Source organism: Pseudorca crassidens, chromosome 13, assembly GCF_039906515.1.
Source record: "Pseudorca crassidens isolate mPseCra1 chromosome 13, mPseCra1.hap1, whole genome shotgun sequence".
NCBI lineage: Eukaryota > Metazoa > Chordata > Mammalia > Artiodactyla > Delphinidae > Pseudorca > Pseudorca crassidens.
This window is the reverse complement of record NC_090308.1, coordinates 37734567-37749488: the sequence shown is the minus strand read 5'-3', so window position 1 is coordinate 37749488 and position 14922 is coordinate 37734567. Positions and strand designations below refer to the sequence as shown.

The 14922-nt window shown below is 34.2% G+C and overlaps 1 protein-coding gene across 17 annotated transcripts in view; it reads right to left on the bottom strand.

Moving 5' to 3' along the window:
* TRDN (triadin) overlaps positions 1-14922 on the bottom strand; it is a 373079-nt gene that overhangs the window by 284643 nt on the left and 73514 nt on the right. For all 17 annotated transcript variants that reach the window (XM_067702211.1, XM_067702214.1, XM_067702210.1 and 14 more), the window contains exons 3-4: positions 9661-9822; positions 8584-8616 (exon numbers count right to left, since the gene is read on the bottom strand). In XM_067702211.1, the coding sequence (XP_067558312.1) occupies positions 8584-8616; positions 9661-9822 (195 nt within the window). The remainder of the gene's footprint in view (positions 1-8583; positions 8617-9660; positions 9823-14922) is intronic.

Below are 14922 nucleotides of genomic sequence, written 5' to 3'. Positions count from 1 at the left end.
CGTGGGCTTCCCTGGTGGCGCAGTGGTTGAGAGTCCGCCTGCCGATGCAGGGGACACGGGTTCGTGCCCCGGTCTGGGAAGATCCCACATGCTGCGGAGCGGCTGGGCCCATGAGCCATGGCCGCTGAGCCTGCGCGTCCGGAGCCTGTGCTCTGCAACGGGAGAGGCCACAACAGTGAGAGGCCCGCGTACCGCCAAAAAAAAAAAAAAAATGCATTTCGTTCAGAAAATCTAGACATACATAAGCTATTAAAAGATCTATACAAAAATATTGTCATCGCTGGCATGTATTAAAATGCAGCTTAGTGTTTAAGATAACTAATGCTTGAGTCAATCTGCTTCATTCAAATTTAATTCTCATACCTACTAGTTGTGTGAACTTCACTTCCTCATCTGTAAAATGAAGTTAATAATAGTACCTACCACATAGATTTACATGAGGATTAAAATAAGTTAAAATGTAAAGGATTTAGAGCAGCACCTGATATCTAATAAGCATCATATAAAATATTGGCTATTATTATTATTACTTGTCTCCCTCACTAAATTCTAAATTTGATGAGGGCAAAAACTATGTCTATTTTGTTCCACAGTAAATTTTCAATAATAATTGGTATATACTAACCACTCGATAAATATATACTGAATTAAAAAATAAATGTTTAAGCAAGATTATAAGCTATCAACTCTTGCACAATATAGAAAGTTGTGGTAGATAGTATCTCACCAGTTCTTTAAGACACGACGCACAAATGATTTAAACACTAAAATGAGTGTGGTTGAAAATTTGGGACAGTAAAATGTTGCATTTCTCAACCTTTTTACTTTCTATTAGAAATGTTGGAGAAAGTTGCAGAATTTTACTATTTGTGGAAATTTAAAAATGTACGTGAAAGGTATTGTAAACTGCAACACTTGTACAAAAGGTAGTAGGGTTTTTTTTGTTGTTTGTTTAAAGGAACTTTATTCATAATTGCTAAAACTTGGAAGTAACCGAGGTGTCCTTCAGTAGGTGAATGAAGAAATATATTGTAGTACCTCCAGACAATGGAATATTACTCAGCACTAAAAAGAAATACACTATCAAGCCATGAAAAGACATGGAGGAAACTTAAAAGCATGTTACCAATGCATTTTTAAAGTATTTCTTCCTACAGTGATCAATATGGGTGCCAATAAGTTAGGGTTTTTTAATATTGTTTTTCTGGAACACTGTAAAGCTAAATAATAATAAAATTTAAAACACTGTGCACTTTTAATACTTTGCCTTAACTTATCCATAGATGTTTATATAAAATATATCAACTATAAATTGACATTATATAATTGACAATTATGCCTATAATAAAATATTGACAGTCAAATATCATGTTCATTTCTATAGAAAAATATTGGGACAGGAGTTAAAAGTGGGATATGCTATTCCACCTAACTTGAAAGGGTTCAAAATTTCTATTTCTTTTGTTCTACATGTTAGGTAGTTAAAAAAAAAAAAAAAAAAAAAAACCAAAACAAAAATTACCAGTGATTCTCAACTCCGTGCATCAGATTCAAATGATGTCTTAACTGGACTTACTTTTTTCCACAAGAGACCAAACTCTCGTGATTTTGAAAAACGGAACATACAGAGTTGAAAAGAATCTGGAATACATATAAACCTAACAGTTTCTCATTCACAGGCTTCTCAATTACACACCGAATCTTATTTCCAGATAGGAATGCAGCAACCCTGAGATTATTCTTGCTCCAACAGGAGCTACTTAAAATGGTTGGGCCTGAGTGGAGCTATCTCAGCCTTTCTTTTTTTTTTTTTAATTTATTTTATTTTTGGCTGTGCTGGGTCTTTGTTGCTGCACGTGGGCTCTCTCTAGTTGCGGAGAGTGGGCGGCTACTCTTTGTTGTGGTGCATGTGCTTCTCATCGTGGCGGCTTCTCTTATTGCGGAGCATGGGCACTAGGCACGCCAGGCTTCAGTAGTTGTGGCACGCGGGCTCAATAGTTGTGGCACACAGGCTTAGTTGCTCCGCGGCATGTGGGATCTTCCTGGACGAGAGCTCCAACCCGCGTCCCCTATGTTAGCAGGCGGATTCTTAACCACTGTGCCACCAGGGAAGTCCTGTCTCAGCCTTTTTATTCTCCATGATGTTGGCACCAAAATTTAATCCCTTGCTTTCATCGGCTTGCTCCTTCAGGCTCCAGTGTTACCAGTATCATTTCCATCACTGTGGTTCCAGTTTGCTTGCCTTGATAGAAATGAGCTCTTTTGGGCCCAGGGTTCACTACAGCTGCAACTCCTTAGAGAAGTAAGTCTCTGGATCATTCATCAGATCTCTCCTCAGCCTTTTTCATTCTGATCCCATCACCAAGCCTCACTGTCTGCTCTCTCTGCGTTTTGCCCCTTGTCCTCACAGGTCTGATCAATATTGGGAAAGACAACCAGAAGATAAAGCAGTGAGTTCCTTGAGCAGCCTGAGGGCAATATGCAGCAGTGCAGTTATGGAGCTGAGTTTTAATCTAGACTTATTTAGAGGAGTAGTCCAAAGATTAATGTATCTACTTAACAGTGTTACTAGGGCCAACCTGGTAACCAGTATTCTGAGGCTACGAATTTTAACAAGTTTAGTCACCTTTCCATTCTCCCTCCTTTTTTCACTCACAGTATTTTTCAGACACTTAAAGTTCTGCCTGGGGTAAGGCACCGAAGCTGCCAACAAAGATGGATGTAATGAAATCTCTGGCACAGAAACATGTCCATCTATCTTACTCCCAGTGACGTGATACAACCTTCTGAATGGCCTAATCCTAAAGTCCTGAATATTTATGAAGCTCAGATTCCCTGGTTCTTCCTTATTCACCCTGACTGCAAAGAGCTAATGTGGATTTCAATAAAGTGAGAAAAATACACAATGAAAGAACTGAGTTTAAATTTACTGGGCTCTTTTCAACCCCAGGAGCTTTAGGGAAATCTTAAAACACGATTATAAGGAGAATGTAATTTGTTTTGCTCTAAGTAAAGAAGAGCTTCTTCCTCTGCCATTGGCATGCATCAGGAACAATTTCACAGAATATCAGCCTTCATATTTGGGTCCTGTTCAAACTTCAAGATGGTTCCTTAGTTCAAAGAGCAAGTAGTTGGAAAGCAAGGAAATTCAACATAATGTACAGGGGATTTTGGCTCTTTCCACAAAGGCAAGTGATAATTTAGCTCATAAGGCCACCATGTCCCCAAAATTGAAGATCAATTTTTCCTTCCCAAAAAAATGAGTATGTATGGGTCCGAAGGACTAAAAGTATTCTTTCTTAACTTTAAAGCTAGATGTCAGAAAGTGACATTATAAATGTAATTTCTTGTTAAGAGACTATTATTGTCTCCTAAAATTACATATTTCAAAGAACATAAATGCTGTAATGATTATTCTTACATACAGACTTATTATAGACTAAGGTTTAAGTAAGAATAAACTGTAAAAAGAGATAAGTATATCCATTACGTTGCACTTAGAAATGTTAGTACAAAAAATTAAAAAGCTCTATCCCCAGTAAAAATTATACTTTTATGAATGTTTACATAATCTGGAAAGTCCACATCACATGAATGTTAATACAGAACTATGAAAGAAAAATCGTATTAGGTTTGTGAGAAACCAGTATCTTTTTTTTGAAAAAGAAATAGAAAAATGCTAAGCTGCCTATGCTGAATAGACATATATTTTTAACTTCGTTTTAAAATACACTGTTTATTTAGCTCCTCTGCCCATTTTTTAATTTGGTTGCTTGTTTTTTGTTGTTGCTGCTTTGTTTTGTTTGTTTATTTTTTAGATTCCAAGAGATACAGAGAACAAACTGGTGATTACCGGGGTGGTGCGAGGAGAGGGCCAGACGAAATAGATGAAAGGGATTAAAAAGTATAAACTTCCAGCCATAAAACAAAAAATCACAGGAATGTAATGTACACATAGGGAATATAGTCCATAATTTTGTAGCAACTGTGTATAGTGATGGATGGTAATTGGTTTTACTGCAGTGAACATTTCATAATGCATAAAAATACTGAATCACTATTTTGTACACCTGAAACTAATATAATATTGTATGTTAATTATAACTGAATAAAAATTGTATAATGTAATAATTTAGGATAAAATGATATTGCTTTATGTTTCAATTGTAATTCTTGCTTTAGGTATATTTCATCTAAACTTTGGTGCTGCCGCTCACTTACTTTGAAAATGTTTGCCATGTTAACTAATGGGCAAAGCCAGCCTTTGTTTTCAAACTTCTTACGTAAATCAAACTTACCCTTTTTCAAAAAAATATAATTTTGCTTTTCAGTTTAAAAAAAATTTTAGTGTGTATTTTGAGGAAATTATTATGAAAGTAATAAATTTTGCAACATATTTAAATTATTTGGATTTAATATAATACGTTTATTTTACAATAAGTTATAAAACAAGACAAACCAATATTCTGCTGCACATTATTTTACTTGAACTAATGTCAGGTACCATATAAGTAAAATTTTTAGTTGTTTATGGAGCTAGGAGTATTTTTAAAAATTTGATATTCCTGAAATATACATGTTAGGGGGATACCAAATTTTGATGTTTTACTTTTGGGAATAATTTTTAAAGTTGCAAATATAAAAGAAATAACTCCAATAATTTTGTTAGATATCATGATAAAATTTTATAATTTATAGGCAAAGTAGAATATATATTAAATCTATACATTTACATATATATATTTATTGAGCAGCCAGCTGGCATATTGTGGGGTTTCTTTTGTTAGTAGGAGGTAGAAAATACATATAATAAAAAACATATAATGAATAAATGATACATAATATATTATGTATATATATACATACAAACATCTATATATATATACATACACATAGTGAAATGGTTCTGCAAATAGTATATAATTTAATTTTTTGTCAATAGGAGGTACAAAATATTAAACATTTTATATTAAATGATATATGATAAGGTTTGACATCAGTTAGATTAAGTATTTCATAATATAATTAATTACATAAGGTAAGTTTTAAATTTCTTTTTGAACAATACAGAATTATTCTGAAATGCATCAGAAATGTGACATCCATGGGTTTATTCAATGCATCGTTAACAGTCTGGTTGCCTTAGAAATATTCAGTTATATTTAAAAGAATTAGTGTCACTAACCTACACTGCTTTGATTGTTTCAAAGTAGTTTCAAACCAGTGACACTTCCTAGGAACAAATATTGAGAATAACTGAAAAGAACTGCTTACATTTAAATTTTTAAAAGCCATTTTTAGCTTTCAGTATTTCCTATGGATGTTCTTTCTGTTTTGCTCTCAAGGGAGTCTCCCTCAAGAGCAATGCACTCTTTCACATTATTCAGCTAAATAAAAGGCAAAACCATTAAATGAAACTTGCCATTGTTCCCATCTCCCCGCTCTACCTTATCTCTGACTTCAGAACATCCCATCATGATACAGAACACCTGAGTATCAGCACCATGCCTCTCCTTTAGCAGATATATGCAAGATAGGACAGGAAGGCCTATTGGTCTCTTTGGTTGGCATTCTAGCAATGTGAAGATGTGTGAAAGACACTTCTTTATCTCGTAACATAGAAGAATTACTATGATAACCTTGGATATGTTCTCAGGCAGATCAATTTTAGGAAAGAATACAAATGTAATTTGATTCCTTTGATGCTATCCTCACTCGTTTATCCCTTGGAAAGTGTGGTGTTAACATGTCCATGATAGGTACCCTGGTGTGAAGAATGCTACTCAACAGGCTGATTCTAGGTAAACAAAGCACACCCACCCTACATAGCAAAGAATTGTTCCAGAATATATAATTTACAATGGTATTGGTTTTCATAGTTATGTTTTAAGTAATTATACAATAAAAATGTAATATTTTACAATGATTCAGTGCCTTCAGCCTGCATCACGGAGTATTTGAAATAGAATTTAATATTTAAAAATTTTGACAAGCTGAAAAGTAAATATGCATGAAGAATGTAAAGACGCTAGGTACTACACTTAATACCCTAAAGCTATATTTATATATAACACCATAAGCCACAGAAGAACAGATTCAAAAATTTCAACCATATTAATAATCTGTTTAATAATCAACCAGGCAACCCTGAGATTATTTGACTGTACTGTTATTCCATACCAAATTAAAACTGCAAACTCCACCCATAAATAACAAGGTAGCTAAATTTTTATTTTGGTAAAAATAGCAATAACTGGACAAATGAAACCAACATTTTAAGCACATTTAAATAAAATGCTTCATATAGATACAGGACAGTCGAATAAACAATGTCACAGCCTGATAATTAGGTAATATAAAATGGCTAAATATCATTGAATGTGTCTGAATGGGAAAGAGTACTAATGAAGAGACTAATAAAGACTCATTTAGACAGGTGAAAATCAAATATTTTAAGAGGATATAATTCTAGATTATCAAAAAAAACCTAAAAAACTTCTTAAACCACAATTTTAAAATATAGAATTTATAAAATAATTCATCATCAGATAGAGATAAGCTCATGGAATCTCTTCCCTAATAATAACATTAAAAATATACTTTTAAAAGCAGAATATGTATTAGAAATGCTTTGTAAAATATCACATACTGATTTAAAATTCATTGTTTCTATGACTCTACAAAAGAAAAGGTTTTAAATAAAAAATAATTGTAATTAAATATATTTCTTTTATAACTAATGTTTATTACAGCCTCTGTACCCAAGGTAGGATGTATAAGATGTTGCTTTAAATGTCCACTTTCTCATGTAACTCTGTAAATAATAATATTAAGAAAATATATTCAGGTGATTTTAGTCAATTCTCCTTTTAGACATTAGTGTACATCGTTTTAAATATATATATCCTTTAGACTGCTTTAACTAATGATCATTACTGACATTTTTTAAAAGTATCTTAAACAACTATTTAATAGTTTTTCTGTTGATTTGGTAAAGCAATACAATAATTTAAAAACAGTAATTAAACAGTTTTGCGTGTATTTGCAATTTATGCTAATCATTTCATAAAACTTAATTTTAAAATAATCCCACCAGAAAATTCAAATAAAAAGCAATGAACAGATTCTATATTAAATACTAGATATTGATTTATGGAGAATATGATCTTATATGATATTCTTGTAGAATTTATTTTATAAATAAGAAAATATTTGTTTTTCACTCTTCCATATCCAAATGGAATAAATATATATAAAAGCTGTAATTTCCAGACCATCACTGGTAACTCATTAGCTTAAACTTTGACTATGTTCTGGGCAGTATCCATTGGAGATCAGCTATAAAAAGACTCTGCTTTTTACCTCAAGAAGTTTATAAACTAGTCTAGATTCTCCATACCTGGATTTGATGACTTAAGAATGTCTTGAATTCTTGGGTTCTCACCATGGATTTGTGAGTAGGGCAACCCATCCTTTCTGCTCTCAATAGCTTCATAAACACTTTCATTTCTGAATGGCGGTTCCACACTTGAGTTTCACTACTTTACCTTTTACTGGGCAAGTTACAGATACAAATTTTCCAAATTAACATACACTAAGTAGATTTTATCCCAAACAGTGAGGTTATCATCATCTGTCAGGCAAGGCCGAAGCTCCAAATTTGGATCCTATTGCTTGCTCACAGTAGGTCTAGGGAGATAGCAACAGAGGCCAGCAAGTTCTCCTCTGTAATAAATACTCCCAAGAGCTATTGCCCAACATGTGCAGCAATAACTAACTGTATTAAGTCTGGCTTTTATGTTTCTATCTCATACCAAATATACCTCAGGATGGTATCCTTTGCTCCCTATTATTCCTTCTAGACATAATTCCTACCCCTTCCTGTAAAAATCTCTGAGGCTTTTGCCCCACAGTTTGCCCCACAGTTTGCCCTTTTTCCCAGTCATATTGCTCCCATCTTTTGGATTTATGATCATTCCATTCAGTGACTGACGACGTTGCTTATTCCTTCAAGGAATCCCTGTAAACCACAGCCAAGCACACCCAGATGACTCTGCGGCTTTGGGATGACACATAGTACATACTGACTGCATATGCCTGTGCCTTCAAGATTATTATCCTCCACACTATCTCAGCTCCCTGTCCAATAGATATCACCTAAAATTGAAAAATAATACTGACAATAACATAAGAAAAAGAATAAAAATTTAAAATCTATATATTTGGCCACAGTGAGAATAATAAAGATCATGGGCATCCTCATCTTCTGGGCCATTTAGAAAACTATAGAACTCACCCCTCATTCCTGCAATTCAAATTCACATTGATCAGTGTGTAGATTGATTTGCACATCTACTGAAGAAGGTATTTATTAAATAATCAACTTAAAAATGATGGGATTAGCTTCATTGGAAAGAATCGAGTATTTCTTTTCTTAACTATAAATCTTAATCTAACCATTAAACAGAAACTCTACATTAAAAATAAATTATCTGTAACAAAGTAAAATCTATTTAAGTTATGGTGAAAATCAACATTACCATAAAAGAAAAATACTTTTTTTCAAAGGTCAACACAACTAACCTTTTTTTTTCAAGGGAGGCTCCTCTATTTCTCCTAAACCAAGGCAAAAACAGTAAATTAGAAAAACTTTCAGCAGAGCATAATATTGCCTATTTTCCCATTTTCTTTCATTCATTTTTAAAAAATCATCTATTAGTTTTGATAATAGTAGTTCATATATTACTTTGCCTTCCAAATTCCAATTTTTAAGTATACACTTTGCCTATGTACATTTATTTGAGATAGTTTCACTTTTATGAGTTCAATAAAATTGTGGCAGTGATCCAAATTATACATTATAGTTCGTGTATCATGTTCATTTCAGTCCTCTATTGTTCATCTCGACCTCTCACAGGAGCCAAAGAATACAAATTCAGACAAAGTCAGAAAGGACTAAAATAATAAGAGCTTTCCTGGTAGTCAAGGCTGAATATGTAATTTCTGATGAGTAAGGCTGATCTTAAAAATGCCATCTAAAAAGCAGAATTACAACGCTTTGTTCTTTTCACATCCACTCAATAGCAGTTTACATGTGGTTTAAGTTTGTTATTTCCTTTTGATCATCAATACATTCTAGAGAGTAAATAGTTTCGTTGCATAATTGTTGTGACATTTAGAATGTGTCCCTCCATTCTACACCTCCATTTGATTCAATTAATTAACTTTCATTGTGATTTTAGTAGGATTGCCTTCTCTATTTGACTGTAAATATGAATTACATGTATAACGTATTTATACGTATATTTAGTTTTCAAATTTGGGAAATAGCAGCAATTTTTTGTTCCTGAAGAAGCATATAAATGTGTTTCTATTGTGGTTCTGTAGGATCATATAATAAGTCCCTCTCTACAATAATGCTACTCTAATGCAGCATTTGACATCTTTGCCATAATGGCAGATAAGCTATAAGATGAAAGCCATATAGAGACCAATTTACTGAGTTTGGCAGCCTGTTGATAGGCTATTTGCACTCTGACGTGTATTCATTTTGGTTTAGCCTGACCCAAGTGCTCATGTGTGCTTAAACTTAAGCAAACTATTGTAATGCGTATCAATCATCGGTCCTAGCAGTTAGATATATTTCTATGCTCTTTGTACCTTTATCAGTGTCCTTGTCTCCATCATCATCTTCTTCATCACCCTCAGACGAGATGATGTCAGACAACAAAGAAAAGAAGCCATAGACCCAGTCCGTGGTTTCCTCCACAGCATCATGTACAAGTTTTAGAGGATCTGAGCCAATCTTGGAAATAGAGCTTGCTAAAAGTAATTAAAAACAAAGAGAAGTTTTGTAATCATTCCCAAAGAAACTAAGAAAAGCTGCTTTTCCTGATTCATTCTTTTAACACATTTGAGTTACTTCTAGTAACTTCAATGGATAGAATTAGGAAAAACTGAAGTCTGTAAATCTTCCCTTTCTTATATCCTAGGAGATATAAACTGTTTGTGAAACAAAAGATTAAATAATAAAAATGCAAGCAAGAAAACAGACACATTAGGGATTTCCAATATGTTGTTATTCTCATTCTAGTTACATGAAAGTTGCTCTGAAGGGTTAAGGGTAGCCTTTAAGATCTGATTGAAGAGGTGATATATCTAGAAATATGGTTTAAGTTGCACCTGATTTTTCATCAATCTGTAATTAAATTTTTAGATTTATGTTTTCCTTAATTTTAAAATCTAAGCTTTTCAGGGATTCTTCTCCCTTTGACATCTTAAGGGACTAGAATTATATCAACATATTATACTTTCTAAGGGTTAAGTATGCCAAAATTAGGTTTTTACTCTGATTGAGATAGGAAGTCATTGGAAGGTCTGAGCAGAGGAAAAAGTGATTTGATTTATGCAACATTTGCCATGTTGAAGATTGAAAGAATGCCTGGTTGGAAACAGGGAGATCAGTAAGAAGCCAAATGAAATAATCCATAATCCAAGGGAAAGAAGATGGTGATTTCTATATGGGTGGTACCAGTTTGTGTGGTGAGGTGTGATCAGATTCTGAGTGTATCTAAAAGATAGAATTAATGTATAGACTGACAATATGGCTGTTGGATGTGAGAGAAAGAGAGGGGTGTGGAATAACTTCAAGGTTTTTGGTTTGAGAAACTGGAAGGATGAAAATACCATTTACTGAAATGGGGAGGACTGGAGAGAAACAGGGTTTGTTGCCCAGAATATTTAAGTAGCTGAGTTTTAAACTTGTTAAACTTGAGTTGTCTATTGGAACTCTATGTGGAGATGTAGACATTTGTATAGCTCAATATGTTCTACAAAAATGAAGTTCTAGCTGAAGACGGAAACTTGGAAATTCAATAAAGAATAGAAAGCATTCAAAGCTATGACACTGAATATGATCACTAAGGGAGTGGACCTAGGAACACACCAACATTTAAAAGACAGTGAGATAAGTCAGAGAGATGAGGAAGAACCAGCAATGGCTTCTGAGGAGAGAAGACAGACAGACAGAGACAAAGAGACACAGAGGGAGATTAATTGAGAGGCAGAAAAAAAGAGAGTATAATGTACTAGATATCAAGTCAAGAAATTGTTTCTGTGAGGATAAAGTGAGCAGTTGGCAAATGTTGCTGATAGGTCAAGAAAGATGAAGACTGAGAACAGAGCTTTAGATTTAATGATGAGGATGTCACTGGTGACCTTCAAAGGGCAATTTCAGTGAAATACATTCAAGAGTAAATGGGAAGAATTTAGAGGTAGTAAGTATATTTTACTGTAAAATGACAGAGATTGGGCAATAGTTGAAGGACTAGAATCATAGTGGGGTTTCCATTGCTTATGTTGTTCAAGTGGGAAGAACGTTCCATTTTTATGTTGATGGGTAAGATGCCATAGAGAGGGACAAATAATATTAGAGATAAGATTTCTGGGGAAATTTTTAATTTCAGAGGATTCATGACCCATCACAAGGATGCCAAGTTACAACTGGTCTCAGGGAAACCTACCTCCATGATTCAGTGACAACATAACTTTACTCTTTGGACCTTATTTCACTACATTCTGGAGAGTGTCATGGGAGCAAGGTATGGTAGTCTGAAAGGTGAGATTAAACCTTAGAGAAAGGAAATGAAGTGGAATTTTATAATTGCATTTGAGAATTTTAAAAGAATTATATGTAAGGAACTGGACTGGACTGGTACCATTAAAGGCATTTTTAGCACTAGTATATTTTATATCTAATGGAAGAATATTGCAAATGGGATTTTTATAATCTGAATAGATTGAGACCATTTCCCCATTCCTCTTCTTTCTAAGTGTTCACTGAGGAACTTAACAATAAAATCCAACAAAATAGATATCAGTTTAATTATCCTTATGCTTAAATGCACTATATATACACTTTGCAGACATGTATATTGCCTGGTTCTAAGATAGTCAAACCAGGGTATTTTCATGAAAAAAATATTTTGCTACCTTGAGACCAGCTTCTGATTTTCAGGCACATGGAAAACAACTTTAAAAACATATATAGATATGGATATAGATATATCTTTAAAAAGATAGTAGTCCTCAAGTTAATTCTTATTCCTTCTCTAAGACATCACATCTAAATTATAACAGTGGGGATAATATTATACAATGCAACTAAACCTTTTATAGATGTTTTCTTTTTTAATTGTACTTCTCTACCTTTCATGTTTCCATGAGTTAAATTACATACATTAAAACAAGGATCATCATAAAAATGGTAGTAGCTAACACTTTTAGGGTGTATATTACCTGCCAGGTACCATTCTAAGAACTTTATGTATACTAACTCACTTTTTCCTTTCAAAAACCCAATGAGGTAGACATCTCTATTTTAAATATAAGAAAACTGAGACAGAGGGAAGTTAAATAAAATACCTAAGGCTGCATAGCTAGTAAGTAACGGAGCCAGATTTTGCACCATCCAGGGTATGACTCAACTACTATGCAATACTGCAATCAAAAAGCAAACAAACAAACAAAACCATGAATTTGCAATTGGTTCTGTAGTAAGATGTTTGATGAGAGATTCTGGGAGGGCTTTTCTTGCTTTTAAAAGGGGGAACAAGGACTTTGCTGCATGAGAATATAAAGCCTGGAACTGCTATAGCAGCTTATAACCATGAGGACTGACTCACTGAGGAAGGCAAAGGCTAAAAATGAAAGAACTTGAGTCAAGTGCAGCTCTCCTACCTAGCGCTGAACCATGCCATACTGAAGCCAGAGACAAAAGGAAAAATCAGTAACAATGCTTCTGTCTTTATTTAAAATTTTGATATTTCGTTCATCCCAGATTTTTGCATTAGTTTATTTTGGGTTTTTTTTTGCGGTACGCGGGCCTCTCACTGTTGTGGCCTCTCCCATTGTGGAGCACAGGCTCCGGATGCGCAGGCTCAGCGGCCACGGCTCACGGGCCCAGCCGCTCCGCAGCATGTGGGATCTTCCCGAACCGGGGCATGAACCCGTGTCCCCTGCATCGGCAGGCGGACTCTCAACCACTGCGCCACCTGGGAAGTCCTCATTTTGCTATGTTTAAATGCTTTCTTTTATAAATGAGTGAGTACCAGGATATTGGCATACTCAATAACAGATATTATATTTTTAAAGTATAAAAACTTAAAAAATAGTTGTATGTAATCACCTGCCCTGAATTACATAAATGAGTTAACTTCAAAATCAAGCGTCTCTGCATAGATTTTCCTTCCACTAGATTTTTAACATAGACCATATACAGAGGTTGAAATTCCCTGTAACCTTTTATCCTTACCCTCAGTGAACACTCCTCAGAATATGGCAAAATAAAAAGCTGGATTCATAAAATTCCCATGGTACTTCTAATATTCATCACACTATGAAAGATTTTTACTTATGTCTGTGGTGTTGGGGCCTGAGGACAAAATAAGAGGTACTCAGGAAGAAAAAATGGGCGAAAAGTAAAGGAAGCAGTGGAATCTGGAGCCTGTGAGGGTTGAGAGAACACACTGGAAACTGCATCAGTCCTAAGACCTCCAAACCCTCCTCATGGAGTTAAATATGTACCTAGGCCAGGAGTGAAGAAGCCAAAGGAAGCTCTGGGAGGTGCTGGGGTCGCTGCAGGAGCAGCTGTTGTCCCATGCCAACAAGGTGAGTCAAGGGATCAGTGACAACAGGCGTGTGCAACTGCCCCCTGGTCCCCTGCAATGACCTCCCTGGTCATGCTTGCCTCTGCCTCTCAAATCTCTCACACAATGATCCTTCTGTCTCACACAAACCCACAACCATGCAGGGGAGGGAATTCTAGAAAACATGGTTTTATCCTAGCCAAAATGACACAATACAAATCCACGACACCTAGCTTCAATAGTTACCATTTTACCAGTTTTATTTATATTTCTTCTCTCCCACATTTATCTTTTCTTTTTTCTAGTTTAGTAAATATTTTAAAGCAAATCCTAGATACCTAAATACTTAATCCCAGATCCATAAATACTTCAACATGCATGTCTGTTCCATAATTTGTTTGATAGTTTCTTGTTTGAGGCACAAAAAAATGTCCAAAGTAAGTTTTGTATCTTTCTTTTGCCAAGTATGGAATCAGCCACTTCTTGAAGGAATCACAGCTCCTTTTATTGGGAAATGGTATTTTGAGACCAAAATTTGATCAGCAGGGGTGCTCATTGAGTTGGATTTGGCCAAGAAATATGAAATTTCAGTCATGTGTTTACACTGACATTTCCAAGTAAAATCTGGAATTTTCACACACCATTTTTGCTATTAAACTCACATTTCTTCTCTTCTGTTGAAAATCTGATTTCTTAATGATATCAACTTAATTAATTACTTCATTTTTTCCTACAGTATACCAATAACAATTTCAAATAAAATGACAGCAATACTACTAATAACAATAAAAACGGTGAATAGAGTTTTAGATCTCTTTTCATTTCTTTTCCTCATTGAACTATATCATACTAAGGACAGAGAGTCAGAATTGTATGTTTTAAAGTTATTTAAAGTAATTATTTTCTCTGGTTATGCAAATAACTTGATATAGATTTAGGTTCATTTGCTTCAGGGCATTTTCAAATTTTAGTGATTAATTTTAATTATTTAAAATTTTTTAAATTATAAAATGACATTTACAAGTTCCCTAAGTCAAAACCATTTAAGAGCACATATTAAGAAAAGTTTTGTTGCCATCCTAATCCCTCGCTATACTGTCCTCTTCTTTTGACAGCTACCTAAATTTTGTTAATTTTGGCTTATACTTTCATTATTTCATATATTTATTTCATATACATATTTATATTTAAAGGAAGACATCTAAAATTTTAAATAGGGGAATAATAAAATGAGATTTGGCATTTACAGTAATCTGGCCACAGAATGAGAAAGGAG